The following is a 16,077-nucleotide window of genomic DNA, read 5'->3' as shown; positions in this document are numbered from 1 at the left end:
TTAAATTGTGATATTTTCATATACTTATTCTGTGAAATACTTTAGTTTTTTATCATTTTAAAGGTGGATATTACTCTGCTATTTGATAACTGATAAGGTAGGTATAAATATGCCATGAAACTACAATACAAACCAATAATGGATGTGCATCAATAAAAACATGTCTAAGTTAGTGTCTAAATCAGTGAAATATTGCAATGCAATGGTCATCCTAGCTAACATTATGACTGATAACGAAATAAAACAGTTTAAAACTACTGAATGAAAGGGAAGCTGAGAGACGACGGGAAGAAGAGGAAAACACAGGAAGAGGAAAGAGAAAACAATCTTCTTTTATAACCTTTAATATCAAATGTAATGGAGCATAATTATGGTTATTGTTGTTCCGGATCGGTAGTACTTGCTTAATATTATGATGGTGGGCCCCAAGTCTGCACACCTAACAATTTGAGTTAAGATTTAAAATGAATTTCTTCTTATTTCACAAAATATTTTGGTTAATATTGTTCCTTACATTATTAAGAGTAAGTGTACCAAATTTCTCATTAAAAAATGAAAGAAAATATAAGATTTTCTTGAAAAAACCTCGGGCAGTCACTTTCAGATTGAAAAAAAAATGGTACCCCATGTCTGCGCACTCATTCGCTTTGCACACGATTCGGGGATTTTGATGACAAAGGCTGCATTTTGAGGCCGTCACATGAAATGCCCTGAATTCGTTATTTTTCCACCATTTTGAGTCGGATTTTTTAATGAATACCTGCCTATGTATTGCATGTGCAAAGTTCGTGCCTGTTGCGTATCTTCTTTTACTAGAATCGCGCAGATACGCGGCTGTGCAGACTTGGGAGACCGCGCAGACATGGGGGAACTGACCATAAATAGTATGGGAAATCAAACCATCAAAGACATGTGCATTGAATACTGATTAAAGCACAAATGTTCACAATTTTTCACAACTGAATTTTACTAACAACTTGGTGATGTTTCAAATACTAATTCTGACTAAGTGTCATGCTCAAGAGCTAATGTGCACATGATATAATGCATAATCTCATTGATTGAATATGATGAATTATGAGGTGACATGTTATACACAAAACATAGCATGCGCAAATGGGAATTCAAATACAATATTTAGTCATACTTTTCAGATTCAAACATCTTTGTGAAATATCCCCCCAAATGAATTGCCCATTTAAGCCTTAATATGTTCTGTACAAAATCACTTTATAAACAAATGAAGTATACAACTAAGTTTCAGTGGTAATAAGTCCCAAAACTATTTTATGGGAATGCTCTTAAATTCAAGATCTAGTGGATCATAACAATGATGGCTTGAAATGTGCTTCATGGTAACAGCAAAAACAAAAAAAAAGCAGAAAATAACGAAATTCTTTTTTTGTTATCTAATAATATCAATGATTGTGCATTTATCATGTTCAGTGTGTAGTCAACCTCAATATAGACGATACAGGTATTTTTTTTACTCTCAGAAGCATTCATAATGCATGAAAGGAATATCATTTATTACTATGGCATTACAAATTCTTTTTTTTTCTACTGAATAGCTGAGTGGAGAATATTGAACATTTGGAAACCAACAAAGAAAAACATATTAAAGCCCAAAGGTATTAATAATTTCCCTTCAAATTCAACTACCATGATTGAGGATTTGTTCTCCATCAAATTAAATCAGTAGAAAAAAAAATATTCAGGAACAGACACTCTATAAGCCAATTTTCCCCAAAACATTCACTTATCTTCTTCACAAATCAGTGCTGCCCATTACGCATTAATATTCATAATTTTAGTACATGTATTCTATGAATTATGAAAGATGGTGTCATTGGCACACTCACAGTTATAAAACAAGTGGAATGCCTCTGGCTGTCTCACCTGCATCACGCAATTCAACATAGCAGCAGTGCTGACTTTGAAAACTACTATAAAATAATTATTCACAAAAAACATTCATATGATAAAATACTACGTTAATTGACAATAAATGACATTTGACCTTGATCATGCGACCTACATGTAAGACTTGTCAATGATACTGGATTACCCCTATATCCACATTTTATACACTATTGAAAGTAATGACAGCAATCTTATAAGTCCCTCCATAATGGATAAAGTTCAATGACCTTTAATGACCTTTGACTTTGGTCATGTGACCTGAAACTCGCATGAGATGTTCAGTTGTACTTGATTAATATGTTTTTCATGAATTTTCATGAATCAGATCCATGAACTTTCACTTAAGTTATGATGGTAATCTAACAGATACCCCCAACATGGCCAAAGTTCATTAACCTTTGAACTGTGTCATGTGACCTGATATTTGCACAGGATGTTTAGTGATACTTGATTACTCTTATGTCCAAGTTTCATGATTCAGATCCATAAACTTTTAAAGTTATGATAGTAATTCAACAGATACCCCCAACTTGGCCAAAGTTCATTGACACTAAATGACCTTTGACCTTGGTCATGTGACCTGAAACTAAGGCAGGATGTTCAGTAATACTTGACTAACCTTATGTCCAAGTTTCATGAACTAGGTCTATATACTTTCTAAGTTATGATGTCATTTCAAAAGATTTGGTATTGACGCAGTCGCCTCCGCTGTCAGAAAAGTGGCGCCTACAGTCTCAATCTGCTATGCAGGTGAGTCAAAAAAAATAGTTGGTAAACTCTCATTTTTGAAAACCCAACCAGCAGATTCATGGGTGACGAAGAACAATATTTTACTACTCTCTTCTACCCATCACTCTGCGCTTGGTAGGTTTCCCTACTAAACGTATCTTGCATCTTACACAGGATCAACAAGTTGGTGATACTCGTTAAATAGTATTCAATTACCTTTCTTCTAACAAAATATCCAACCACAAGAGAATATCTCTGCACCACAGCAATACATCTGGAACTTTTATCCTTTTCAGGAAGGTCTAGGAATGCAGTAGGAAAATATATCAGCTGCTTAACACCAAATGGCAAAATCCACTGCTTCCTAGCTTACAGTCTATTCAACATAAAACTGAAGACATCCGACACAAATCTGTATCCAATTAAAGTGCAATCGTGCAAATAAGTTTGACATGACCCAATTAGCAATATCAGGATGATTTCATGCTTTAGGACAACAGTCATCAAGTGTGTACGTACACACACTTACTGCTGTGTAAAGTCAATGGACGATATGAATCCTCATAGGCATTACACATAGTAGCTTCCATTATACAATGCAAATATCAGCCTCCAAAATTTGGAAAATACTGCAGGGTTTTTTTTCAACACCAAAACACAGGTTGAATCAAGCACCACAATTCAGCATTTCAAAGATATCTTGGCTAATGGCATTCCTATCCATGGATTCCTATCATCACACATTAGTTGGTGTGATTTCTTGAGACTGTGAGTCGTCACTAACACCAAACTGTGAATGTGAACCAGAGTCGTCTGTAGAAAGGCTCATTCTTGAAGACGCTACCGATAGACTACGTTCTTGGCCAACATCAACCCCCTCATCATCATCCTCTTCCTCCACTTCGGTATCGTCATCATCTTCTTCCTCCTCATCACCCTGTTCATCGTCAAAGTAACTGTGTGACAGGCTTTGCTCAGCTGTGATCCGATGGTCTGGATTGAAACATAGCATTCGCTAAAAAGAAACAAAGGTGAGAATGTTTAAAATGGAAAATACAAGACTGTTTTTCAATCAAGCAACAAGCAATTTTGAATTTGGGTGCATTTTAAAGTCAGTTCATAACAAAACAACACTTGCGGAATTCTTGAACTGAACATGAATGGCACTCTGTGAAGAATGTTGCAAATGGATGATCTCAGAACTCTATCAAATGAGTCTATTTGTCATCAGGCATATAATTCAATAGCGCCATCTTGTGTCAAATATGTAGTTATTTACAATGGGTGTTGTGGCGTGCGCCTGTAATCCAAGCTGTGGGGAAGTTACAAATTGATGCAGAGGTTCAAGGTTCAAGCCCTGGTCAGGTCTTTCGGATGGTGACGTTAAAGGTCAGTCCCAGACGTAAATAATCATATCCGATATCCTCTTATCACACAGAGTATGGGTTAGGAAGATACTCAAATTTCATGAATGATAAGTTATAATTGAAAGATTGCCTTGATATTTTCAGTCTAAAATATGTTCAATGTTTTTTTTTAAATATGTAATTGCCTTGTTTACGGCAAATTGTGATTTGAAAAAAAATATGATAAACCCTTTGTATCACTTAAAATGTGTGGGAAAAGTATGTTCAAACCACATAGGACCAAGATTAATGTAAAGAGCACACTACCCCCTACTCCCAATTCAACATACATGCAGAGAGTTGAAAAATACAACATTCATCAATGATAGATTAGTCCAATTATAATGAATTCTAAGAAATTACATGAAAGCCCATCTCCAGAATCTCTTCCTGACATGTCTTATCACTCCTAAGAATATTGCTTTAAATTCCCTCTCTTACCTCCAATAGATCTAGGCCATGATTGCATATCTCCTGGACAAGGTCTAGGAAAGATCGCTGTCCAGTCTGACGAAAGGAGCTCCATGGAAGTGCAACATCTGGCCATTGATCCTCCGGTGGAAGCCCAATAACCCTAACAAAAACAGAAAAGAGTTAGTTTAATCAGTAGTGCCTTCAGTAGAACTCACATCATCTCTACTGGAAGAAATATGATTTCACTCAAAACAGCAAATAAATAATGTTTTCCACAGGAGTGTGTAATAGAATTATTCAGAAAAGTAATAAAATAATATCAAATTAAAAGCAGAATTTAAAACTTAAAATTCCGAATTCTTCAATTCAAAATGAAAATTCAAATTAGAAGGCCTGCTCTTGAAAAGATTTAGTATCACACACTTTCAGTTTAATCTGGATATATGTAATCAATTAGAAATCATTTTACACACATGAAAACTGTTTTTATTCTTTATCTAAAAAAAATCATTAGTTTTTCATGAATTTAGTTTAGCCTTTGGCCAAATTTTGTACAAAGATGAAACATCTTATTCAGTAAATCATGATAGATTAATTTGTAAAAGAAAAAAATAGTTTCAATCTGAGCAAAAAATGACGGGGGGGGGGGGATTTCATCTATTTTATCATACCTCTCATTGCTGATGTCACATATCTGTTTTTAAGTGAAGGCCTTTGCATAATGGTCGATTGCAAAGGCCATTTAAGTGGTTTTAAAACTTTATTAAAAGAGAAAATGTCTTGAAAATCTAGAGCTACTTCAGATAATTTTACAACAAACAGATTGAGTAAATAAGTAATTCCTTTACAATAATACACTAGAAATAAAATAGGCTCTATTTTGACGTACTCATTTTTAATCAACTTCACTGAAAAAGAAACAGATCTTTTTGGGAAAATCTACTACTACTAAGAAAAATAGTGTGTGTTTTACAATATGTTATGTACATGACATTGTACTGTAGATCCAAACTATGAAAACATTCATTCTTCAATAAAAAAATAACAGTTTAAGTTTTTTTGGAAAATCTACTACTAATAAGAAGAATAGTGTGTGTTTTACAATACGTTATGTATATGAAATTTTACTGTAGTTCCAAACTATCAAAAGCTTCATTCTTCAATAAAAAAAATAACAGTTTAAATTTAAAACTTGAACATCAATGCCCAGTTGACACTGTAGTGAATTACATTGGTGAATTGAGGGAACAAATTGAAACTGATGAAGAAATGATGGAGAAGAAACATTTTTTGTGATTTATAAATAAATTTCATGTAAGTTAGCATAAATAATGTTCTAGTCAATATTGCTAAATTCTGTATAGCACCTTGGTGAACCTCATGTAGCTCTCAGATGGAACAAAAAAAAATCCAAATTGGTCAACAAATAAATAAGTATCAGAGTTTTGGAAAATATGCATAAATTAGCATATTAAATGAGTTTCAAAATCTCCACCTAGAGGTATCATATAGAGCAAACAAAACTGAAATTGATCAACAAATGAAGGAGAAAAAGCATTTTTGTGATTTTTGAATAAATTTTGCATGAAGCATAAATAATTTTCAGGTCAGAATTTCAAAATTCTATTTGGAGGTTTGATGACCCTCAAGTAGCTCTAATAGATGGATGAAAAAAAATTCAAAATTGGTCAACTAAGCATTTTTAAAGAATTTTGAAAAATGCACATAAATTAGCATATTTCCAAATTCTGTGTAGAAATTATGAATCCCCAACCTAGTGCTATCATATAAAGCAAACATAATTGAAATCAGACTTGAAATGACTAGGGAGAAGCATTTTGAAATAGTGGACGGACGATGAACGCAACGCCATGGCATAAGTTCATCTGGCCCTTCAGGCCGGATGAGTTAAAAACATTAAATAACATTTCCCCCAAGTTAATCAAACTATTGCACATATGTGAGACAAAATAAGCTGTCAATCAACTTGATGGGGGGGGGGAGTAAATCAAATTTCACTTACTCAAATATTTTATGAAGTTGATCCTTGTCAGACTGTCCCCTGAACAGAGGCCTGCGGAGAAATAATATGAATAATTATTACATTTTAACTAGAAGGTTCTTCTCCAGTGGCCTGCTGTATCATACAAGACTGACTATACTTTTCCACAATAGTAAGTATCAGAGGGCTAAACAGCTACCTGTAGTCAAAACTGAAGTTCCCATGGAAAGTACCACAATGGCAAAGTGAGCATAATGTCACAATTTAATGTGCAGTTTATGATTACTTTTTTATCATGAATCCATACAATAGGAAAAAATGGATTGTTTTAATGACTAATGAAAAATTATCAAAATGTGACATTAATTATCAACGAGTCTTCCTGATCGATTGAGAGTATACCATTTCTCGATTTTGTGCTGGCAGGGCAAAGAACTTTTTTGCTTTGACTAAAAGTGACATAAAAGTGGATAAATGCCTGCATGTTGTATGGTAAGTACATTTCAGGTTCTTCTATCAAACATTATTTCAGATATTATTGGAAGGGCAAAAACCTTTAACTTTTGCTTGTAACCAAAAAATATTATCATATTTGGTAACTGCATGAAAGGTTTCTTCCATCCGATATTAAATGTTTAAATATTATGACAAACTGATGGTATTCTGATCATTGAAGTGGAAGTCCAACCTTTGAAGTAGGTTCTTTATTATTAAAAAAAATGAGAAAAATGAATGAATAAGGGATTTGGAAGGAAAATTCAAATTTGAAAACAACCATAAAGAAATGGCACAATTTTGAAGTTTTCAAATTTTTGGTTTGTGAAGGTAAAAGCAGGAATCTACCAAGTAAATGTATAAATCTACAACATAAATTCCAAATTTGTAGTTCATGACTGAAATAAATTCTCATAGTAGCATGTATGAAATAAAATATAATATAAATGCACAGGGTAAATCATGGCAATATAATATCCAACACATTCTAAAGGTAGGCCTATACCAACCTTCTCCTATGAAGCTCAGCAAATATGCATCCAACACTCCACATGTCAACTGGTGTTGCATAGCTAGCCTGTAGAAGAACTTCAGGTGCCCGATACCACATTGTGACCACCTGCAGTAAGCAATTGGTAAAATGAGATTTATGACCTGCATAATCTTACATTACACTTCTTCACAAGATTCAGCTCTGTGTAGAACTAAATGCAATCACCATTTCCATACTGTACAGCATGATCATAACACTTTATTTTAAAGCCAAATAAGAACAAACCAGTTAAAGAATTTTTAATTCTCACTTTCATTAACAATTTCTACATGTCACTTTCATACAAAAAATTGTTACTACTGAATTCTATATAAATCTTTGCTTTATAAGCCACATTGTTATTTATGACTATAACAATAATTACAATTATTATCTTGGATCAGGGGTGGTATTCTGAAAATTGATTTAACTTTTCTTGTAACTCAGCAAGATAACAGCTCGCTAAAATTCTCTTAAATCGGTATTCTGAAAATTGTCTTATATCTGTAAAGACATCCCCCATTTTCTGGAAAAAGTTCTATTATTATTTTGATAAACATATTCCATACATAAAATCATTTGATAAGAAAAAAGGGAAGCGGCCTTGGATTACTGCTGGTATACTCCAATCTATAAAAAAGAGAAATTGTATAAAAGAAGTATCAAGAAACCATCCCCTGATAGTATTGACAAATACAGAAAATACCGCAACAAACTTACATCGATTATACGTTGCTCTCGAAAATTGTTTTACTCTAAGAAATTTGAAAAGGCTAAAGGCAATATGTCTTCAACTTGGAAGGTTGTAAAAGATATTTTATGCAAACAGGAGAAAAGTAAAATCCCAGAGAAAATTGTGATTGAGGATAAAGAATTGACTTCTGCAGAAGATATTGCTAATGCATTTAATGTGTATTTTGCCAGTGTTGGCGAAAATCAAGCCAAAACAATAATTGGGAACGGGTGCAATTATAGAAATTTTCTTCATGAGCCATCTACAGTATCTATTTTCCTCAGACCGACTTGCAGTGTTGAAATTTTCAATATAGTCAGTTCGCTTAAAGCTAGTCACTCTTGTGGACATGATGAAATTAGCACAGTTTTATTGAAACAAATTATTAATTCCATAGTGACACCAATTGTTTACATTTGTAACATCTCACTCTTAACAGGAGTGTTTCCTTCTTCTTTCAAACTAGCCAAGGTGATCCCAGTTCACAAAAGAATGATGTAAATATTGTTTCAAACTATAGACCTATCTCCATATTGCCCACATTTTCTAAAGTTCTGGAGAGGATTGTGTATAATAGGCTATATGACTTCTTGGATACACACAAGTCTCTAAATCCTGAACAATATGGATTTCGGCAGTCACATTCTACTGATGTTGCCTTGTTAAAATTTTATGATCATGTTTCCAGTGCTCTTGCAGCTGGTGAACATGTGATTGGTGTTTTCATGGATCTTAGTAAGGCTTTTGACACACTAGACCACACAATCCTTCTCTCAAAATTGGAACACTATGGAGTCAGGGGTGTAGCTTTAAAATGGTTTACAAGTTATCTAGCTATGAGAAAACAATTTACCTACTGTAACTCATTTAAGTCAGATATCTTGTCTCTGAGATGTGGCATTCCGCAAGGATCCATCTTAGGCCCTTTGTTATTCCTTGTATATATCAATGATATTTGTGATGTTTCTAATCTTTTTAAGTATACTTTATTTGCGGATGATACAAGTGTGTTCTTATCTCATCGTGAAATCAAAAGTCTTGAACGTACAATTAACTCTGAACTGCCAAAGTTGGATTCTTGGTTTAGAAGTAATATACTCTCTCTCAATGTTCTGAAAACGAATTTCATTCATTTTAGTGGTAGGAAATCTAATGATAAGCATTCGATAAATATTTACTTAAACGGCACCCCAATTGAAAGAAAAGCATGTACGAAGTTCCTTGGTGTATATATCAATGAAAAACTTAATTGGAAAGACCAAGTGAATCACATCAGTGCACCAATCTCTCGAAATATCGGTGTGTTGTACAAAGTTAGATATTACGTTGCCACCAATGTATTATTGATGATATACAATACTCTTGTTTTACCTTACATTTCATACTGCAATATTCTGTGGGCAACAGCTAAGGGTTTGACAAATAATATTCTTCTTCTGCAAAAGAAAGCTATTCGAATATGTACTCGATCTGGTTTTAGAGACCACACAAATCCTCTGTTTTAAAACTAAAGTGTTTGAAAGTTGACGACATACATTTTCTTCAAACTGCCATATTCATGTTTCGATATAACGCAGGACTCCTGCCGGTCTCTTTCACTTCTATATTTCAAACGAATAGTGCAGTTCACTCACACTACACAAGACAGGCATCTAATATACACTTAAACAATTAGCCCATAAGTCGATAAGGCATAATGGTCCAGATATTTGGAATTCTTTATCGCAAAGTATTCGCAATTTACGTAAAACATATTCCTTTAAGAAGGCAGTTAAGAGCATGCTCATCTCGAAACTATGATGAAAATGTAGGCATATAATGTTTTCTTCAAAGATAGTACATGTCGTTGTATTTGCTCGACAAATTATGCATATATTCTTATATAAATTGGGGTACCCTCCTTTCTATTCTTGTTTCATCTTCTCTGTATACTTCTATGTAAATATTGTATATACATGTACCTGTATACATACATACCCTTTCATCAGTTTTTTTTTTTCTGGTTAGTGTAAAATAATGGTTTTGTAATGACTCAAGCTTCAAGCTTATGTTGCAAGACCTTTGTGTGCTCTGTTAATGAGAGATTATGTAATATTTTCTTTACGTAATATTGTCTTTATGTAATAATCACTAATGTATCACTCTATTTTCATATATGAGATTGTGGATGATGTGAACACACATGAAACAATAAATAAATAAATTTTATCTCTGACACGCCTAGTATTTTATCATCATCCAATCAGTAAAAATTCTTCTAGAAAATAATAAGGCGGATTGTTAACATGTGGCGTAATATCCTTTGTGCCACCAACGCTTATGCTTGTACACTAATGTGCTAAAATACATGTGGCTTTTCTCATATTTTCTCTGAAAGATTCATCATCTCGAATGCCAATTTTCAACTGCTGAAAAGTCTACCAATCCATCATTATGACGTCTTTGGAATGTCTCCTTTTGTAAACATGATGTTCTTGCAGCATGCAGCAAGAAATTATTATTGTTGATCGAGAAATATCGCATTCAACATTAATTTAAATAGACCCCAATCTCTTGTAAATTTTCTTGTATTTTGCAAATAAGTTAACAGAACGCAAAGATAAGATAATTTTCAGAATATCTTTTATCTCGATATGTTATCTCGCGCACAGAGATATATGCGCCATTTTTTACTTTATGCATCATTGTAACTGTGACGTCATAAGCCCTTAGTGAAAGTTACAAGAAAAGATACACGAATTTTCAGAATACTGATTTTATTGTAACTCTTTAAGATACAAGAATAATTCTCTTCAGACAATTTTCAGAATGTGGCCCCAAGACTCTTACTTTCAATGGCCTTTATGAGCTGTTGTTCCAGCAGGCAATGCATACCCTCATACCCTTCTAAATTCTTAACATGCTGAGCGCCGGGCCATTGTTTATGATTACCATCTCCCATTAATGAATTCTACCACCTGAATTTGGCGTTAGTTTGATAATAATAAAATTTAGAAAATATACCTGCATATTTGCCTTACACTTGCTTAAAATCAGAAGTCTGTATTGTGCTCATCAATAATACAGCATAGCTAATAACCCTAAAGGACTGGGCTATTTGAGATGCATTGAGAACTTGGGGGGCATGATGCCCCTTCTGACCTTTGACCATGGTAATGTGACCTGAAACTCGCACAGGATGTTCAGTGATACTTGAATACTCTTATGTATAAGTTTTATGCGCCTGATCCATAAAATTTCAAAGTTATGATGGTAATTCAACAAATACCCCTAACTTGGCCAAAGTTCATGAATCAGATCCATAACTTTTCAAAGTTATGATGGTAATTCAACAAATACCCCTAACTCAGCCAAAGTTCATTGACACTAAATGTCCTTTGACGTTGATCAGAGAATCCCTGGTAAGACAGAGATTTCTCCTTGCTCCTTGACACTTGTACAAAATAAAATGTACTCATCAAGCTGCCAATTATGAATATTAGCGGTCTTATGCTTTAACAGCCATTGAGCTTTTTTATTCCTTGTATGATTACATGAAAATTATTCACCCTTAAGTTTTTGTCTCACCTGCATACACTCTAAATTACAGGGATTTAAAATAAGTCCACATGGACTGTAGTTAGGGACCAATCGATTTCTGGATTTAGTTTTAATCCTAAAGACTTCAATTTAAATCTCAAATGATTTAAATTTAAATCTTTCGAGATTTAAAAATGAACCTTAATGATTCAAACTAAATCCGGAATTCGATTGGTCCCTAACTACAGTCCATGTGGACTTATTTTAAATCCCTGTAATTTATAGTGTAGCAGAGTGAGACTATAGGCGCCGCTTCTCCGACCGCGGTGTCAACATCAATTCTTAACTAAAGGTTAAGCTTTTGACGTGACAGCGTAACTTAGAAAGTATATGGACCTAGTTCATGAAACTTGGCCATAAGGGTAATAAAATATTACTGAATATCCTGTTGAAGTTTCAGGTCACATGGACTCTTACAATGTACTTCTACAATGTACTTTGGGAATTTGTGGTTTTCTCCTATAAAGCACTTTTCCCTCATTCAGTAATCAAAATAGAATTTTCTAATATTGTATGTCCTCATACAAGAAAAAAAAGTTAATCAGTGTAGGCTCTTGAAAAAAGAGATTTTAGTACGCTACATATACCTTAAGTTTGTATATCTGAGTAAATAGACGAGATATCCATCCTTTATAACATGACTTCACTTACATCAATTCGAAATCCCTATATGCATAAAGATTACAAATTTTCAAACGAAACAAAAATGATGACTTTCTTATTTTTTTTATAATTTTGTTCAAAATTCTACCAAACTTTTTCTCTTTCTTGTTCAAGTAACTCTCCACCCACTTTACGATAATTCCCCTGTAACAATAGTTAATAGTTTAATGGTTTTATTACTGATAAAAATGTTATTTCAAGTATATGGTGTGAAAAATTCTTTATAAGTTAAGCAGGAAGGGAGAAATGATCTTTTAAAATGTTTTTGTTAACATGTGCACTTTTAATTATTTGGAGAATGGAAATAGTGAATTCTTACCACTGGGGTCAGAGCCATTTGAAAACTGTAAACACGTGACAAACCAAAATCAGTGAGCTTGAGTTTCTTATCACAAGCAATGAGAATATTCTGTGGCTTCAAATCTCTGTGAGTCACACGGTGGGAGTGAAGATATTCTACACCACTAAGAAGCTGTTGCATTAATACCTAGAAGGAAAGAAGACACAATGCAGTTCAAAATATGCAAACAATTAAATGCACATTTCATTGGTATCAGAAATATCTACATGTATGACTAGATCATAAAGCAAAGGCAAACAAGCAAATTTGGGATTCATGACACAGGTATCAGGGCATTTCCCAAAGGTACGATAGAAGGTGGTGAAACTGATGATGAATGAATTACAAGCCAAGGAGTTAAACAAAGCTTCTCATCACAGTATGCATGACTTTACAAATCACTGAAATAATGAATACAAAGTGTGAGCCTACAGTATCTAAACAACCAATCCCAATGATTTCATGTAAAACTGACAATGGGATCTGAATATGTATTAAAAGTTAGAATATTGAATTACAAAGTTGTACTTCAACATAACCTGGGGAAATTTAATATTGAATGACTGGATTACCCATTGGCTTGTCGTCTTGATGTTACTTGTGAAGTCATGCATAACCTCACAAGCAGCTTTATGAAACAGGTACCAGATTTAGTTCTCTCTGACTTACATTGTGTCATCAGATCACTTATTACTAACCTTGGCATGATTGGACAGTCCTTTGCTTCAAATGTTATATTCTTGGACCTACCATCACATCCTTCAATACTTACATCCATAGCATAAAGAGTTTAACTCTCAAGTAGAGGGTAAATCCTAATAATGTTATATTTCAATTGCTGACACATTAGCTCAAAGACCAAAGTCAGGTTGATCCTTCCTTGTTCTACCAACACACCCTTTGCTACCTCTGATAATAACATCCATAGTGCAAAGACTTTAACTCTGATAGTACAAAGACTTTAACTCCAATAGTAGAAAAACTATGGAGTAGTAAGAGGAGGTGGTAGAATCCCAAAGTAGATCTGTAAGTACTAATGGACTATGGTAGCAAACAGACCAGCAGAGTCAGGTTGTTCATTCACATTACTACCTTGATATTACTTGAAAATAATCCTGGGGTTTGGAAGGAGGGCATCTCACATGTAAATGTACTGGACTAATTCGTGAAAAACTAAGTCACTGACCAAAGTCAGGTAATTCTTTAATCTTTCTTCACATTAACAGTTATATAACATTTGATGTTACCATTAATGGTTACAACGTACAAATGGGAAGTATTTCATGAAATGGTTTATCATATACTTTATGTTGACAAAGTCTGTTTTATCCCACAGCTACCATAGAAACAGTCAGAAACCTGTCCTTCTCAGTCTATTAAAATCATAAAATGCTTTAAATGAAATGCCCTCCAGGAGGCGTATACCAGCTATATGACCATTAAAGCTATCAGATCAATGTCTAGATGGTGGCTGATCAATATACCATCACATCACTACCAACATTGATTATAGATTAAGAAATTAAACTCAGTGTAAAGTTATAGAGAACATATCTTTCAAGGTACTGGGCAAATTCTTACATATCAGATTCCGGTTAATAATTGATCTTCCATCACAGAGGTTGATACGAACTAGAAATTAATCACAGAGATCAAGGAGAAGGTGGGGGCATGATATGCATCTACAAAAATATTGGGCCAACTCCTGACTCATTAGGTCAATTATCAGAGTCAGATTGTTCTTAATTCTCTTACTACTTTAAAACTAACCTTGACACTACTAGAACATAGTCATGGAGGTCTAGGAGAAAGAATAAGGTACCAAGATACTGGGCCAACTCCCCACTCATTAGTTCACTAAATCAGAGTCAGGTCGATCTGAAATCCCCTACCACTTATCGTAGTCAAGGAAGTCTAGGAGATGGAGGAAAAGGCATACACTGAGATACTGGGCCAACTCCCGACACATCAGAATCAGGTTGATAATAGATTTCTTACCAAGTCATACTAACCTTGATAGTACTAGAACTTAATCCTGGGGGAGGACATCTCTCAAGATACTGGGCTAGGTCCTGGTCTACAAGCTCAAAGACCAAAGTTAACATCATCTCTGATCTTCCAACATCCATCACATCACAAACGTCAAGAAGTCTGTAAGACAAGGAGAGGATATACAGAAAAATAAAAATATAAATCATTTCACCTAGTGTCGTAGTTATTTCTAAATTTCATTGTCTAAAAATTACAGTGTATCTGGTAAACAAATAAGTCTGATATAGAATAAAATGATAAAGCAATACACATTATCATTCACATGTGGTTTCAGTGTGTTTCCTATCTTGTACATTGCCTCTTGTATGATCTACTCAATTATGATAATACAAAGAGTTTAGGCAAACAATTTTTCTAATCATTCTTGAAAGCTTTAAAAGAGAGGGAGTAAAGCCGTAAAACATTCAACTAGCCTGAATATGAGAAAAAGCCTTCAAACACGAAAGGGTGGGTATATGTTCCTTAACACTTTTATCCATTCAATCATATGATCAAAATTGTTTCTCCTGCCGTAAATAGTTCATTATTATGAACATGTAGAAGCAATTAAAACATACAAGTAGGCCTATGGCCCAAGATATATATAATCACTATTTTCATCCTTTAAATCTACCAATATTCAACCATTTGATAACTGATTCACTGGTTAATTCATCTTCACTTACACTATGTTTTGTTAACACAACACAAATATCCTTCTATAATTCTATCAAATTCAGTTATATTGAAATTAAAAGATTTTTTAGAAATTCAATAGGAAACTGAAACATGGGTAGAAAAGAATGCTATCAAAGTATATGAAAATGAAATTCTGAAGTCTGAAGCACTGTACAATATTAATTCCTTCCCCTCTTAAACATGTATCTATAAAGTGCATCACCACTCTAATTAAATACCAAATGATATTTGACAATCATTAACAAAGAAAAAATCTACACCTGCAAAAGCTGCAATGATCATTTACGAGCTCCTGAAACAGTTTACCGCCTCGCTATATGACAGTGATTAATCAAGAGAATTATCAGTGTCATTACGAAACGAGGGGAATCACCTAGTTTCTGTTTTGGTCTTGAGGCACATATGCTCAAAAATTTCCAATTGGGTATTCGATTTATGTGAAAATAGATATGCCATCCTCCATGCTATTGTGAGAGCTTTAGCGGTGCTTAAAACGTGCCACGCAGTATAACTGATTCTGCTATCTGAAAT

The 16,077-nt window shown here is 33.9% G+C and overlaps 1 protein-coding gene across 2 annotated transcripts in view; it reads right to left on the bottom strand.

The window, feature by feature from the left end:
- Window positions 1-1,171: 1,171 nt before the first annotated feature.
- The window catches only part of LOC447791 (cyclin-dependent kinase 4), a 47,170-nt gene continuing 32,264 nt past the window's right edge, over window positions 1,172-16,077 (bottom strand). The window contains exons 3-8 of one of the 2 annotated variants that reach the window (XM_041601687.1): window positions 14,829-14,967; window positions 12,796-12,963; window positions 7,479-7,588; window positions 6,496-6,546; window positions 4,500-4,632; window positions 1,172-3,667 (exon numbers count right to left, since the gene is read on the bottom strand). In XM_041601687.1, the coding sequence (XP_041457621.1) occupies window positions 3,389-3,667; window positions 4,500-4,632; window positions 6,496-6,546; window positions 7,479-7,588; window positions 12,796-12,963; window positions 14,829-14,967 (880 nt within the window). In that variant the 3' untranslated portion in view covers window positions 1,172-3,388. The remainder of the gene's footprint in view (window positions 3,668-4,499; window positions 4,633-6,495; window positions 6,547-7,478; window positions 7,589-12,795; window positions 12,964-14,828; window positions 14,968-16,077) is intronic. The other variant, XM_041601688.1, reaches the window with a different exon arrangement.

The sequence above is a fragment of the Lytechinus variegatus genome, chromosome 3 (assembly GCF_018143015.1).
Source record: "Lytechinus variegatus isolate NC3 chromosome 3, Lvar_3.0, whole genome shotgun sequence".
Lineage (NCBI taxonomy): Eukaryota > Metazoa > Echinodermata > Echinoidea > Temnopleuroida > Toxopneustidae > Lytechinus > Lytechinus variegatus.
The sequence above is the reverse complement of the archived record's forward strand: the minus strand, read 5'-3'. Positions and strand labels throughout refer to the sequence as shown.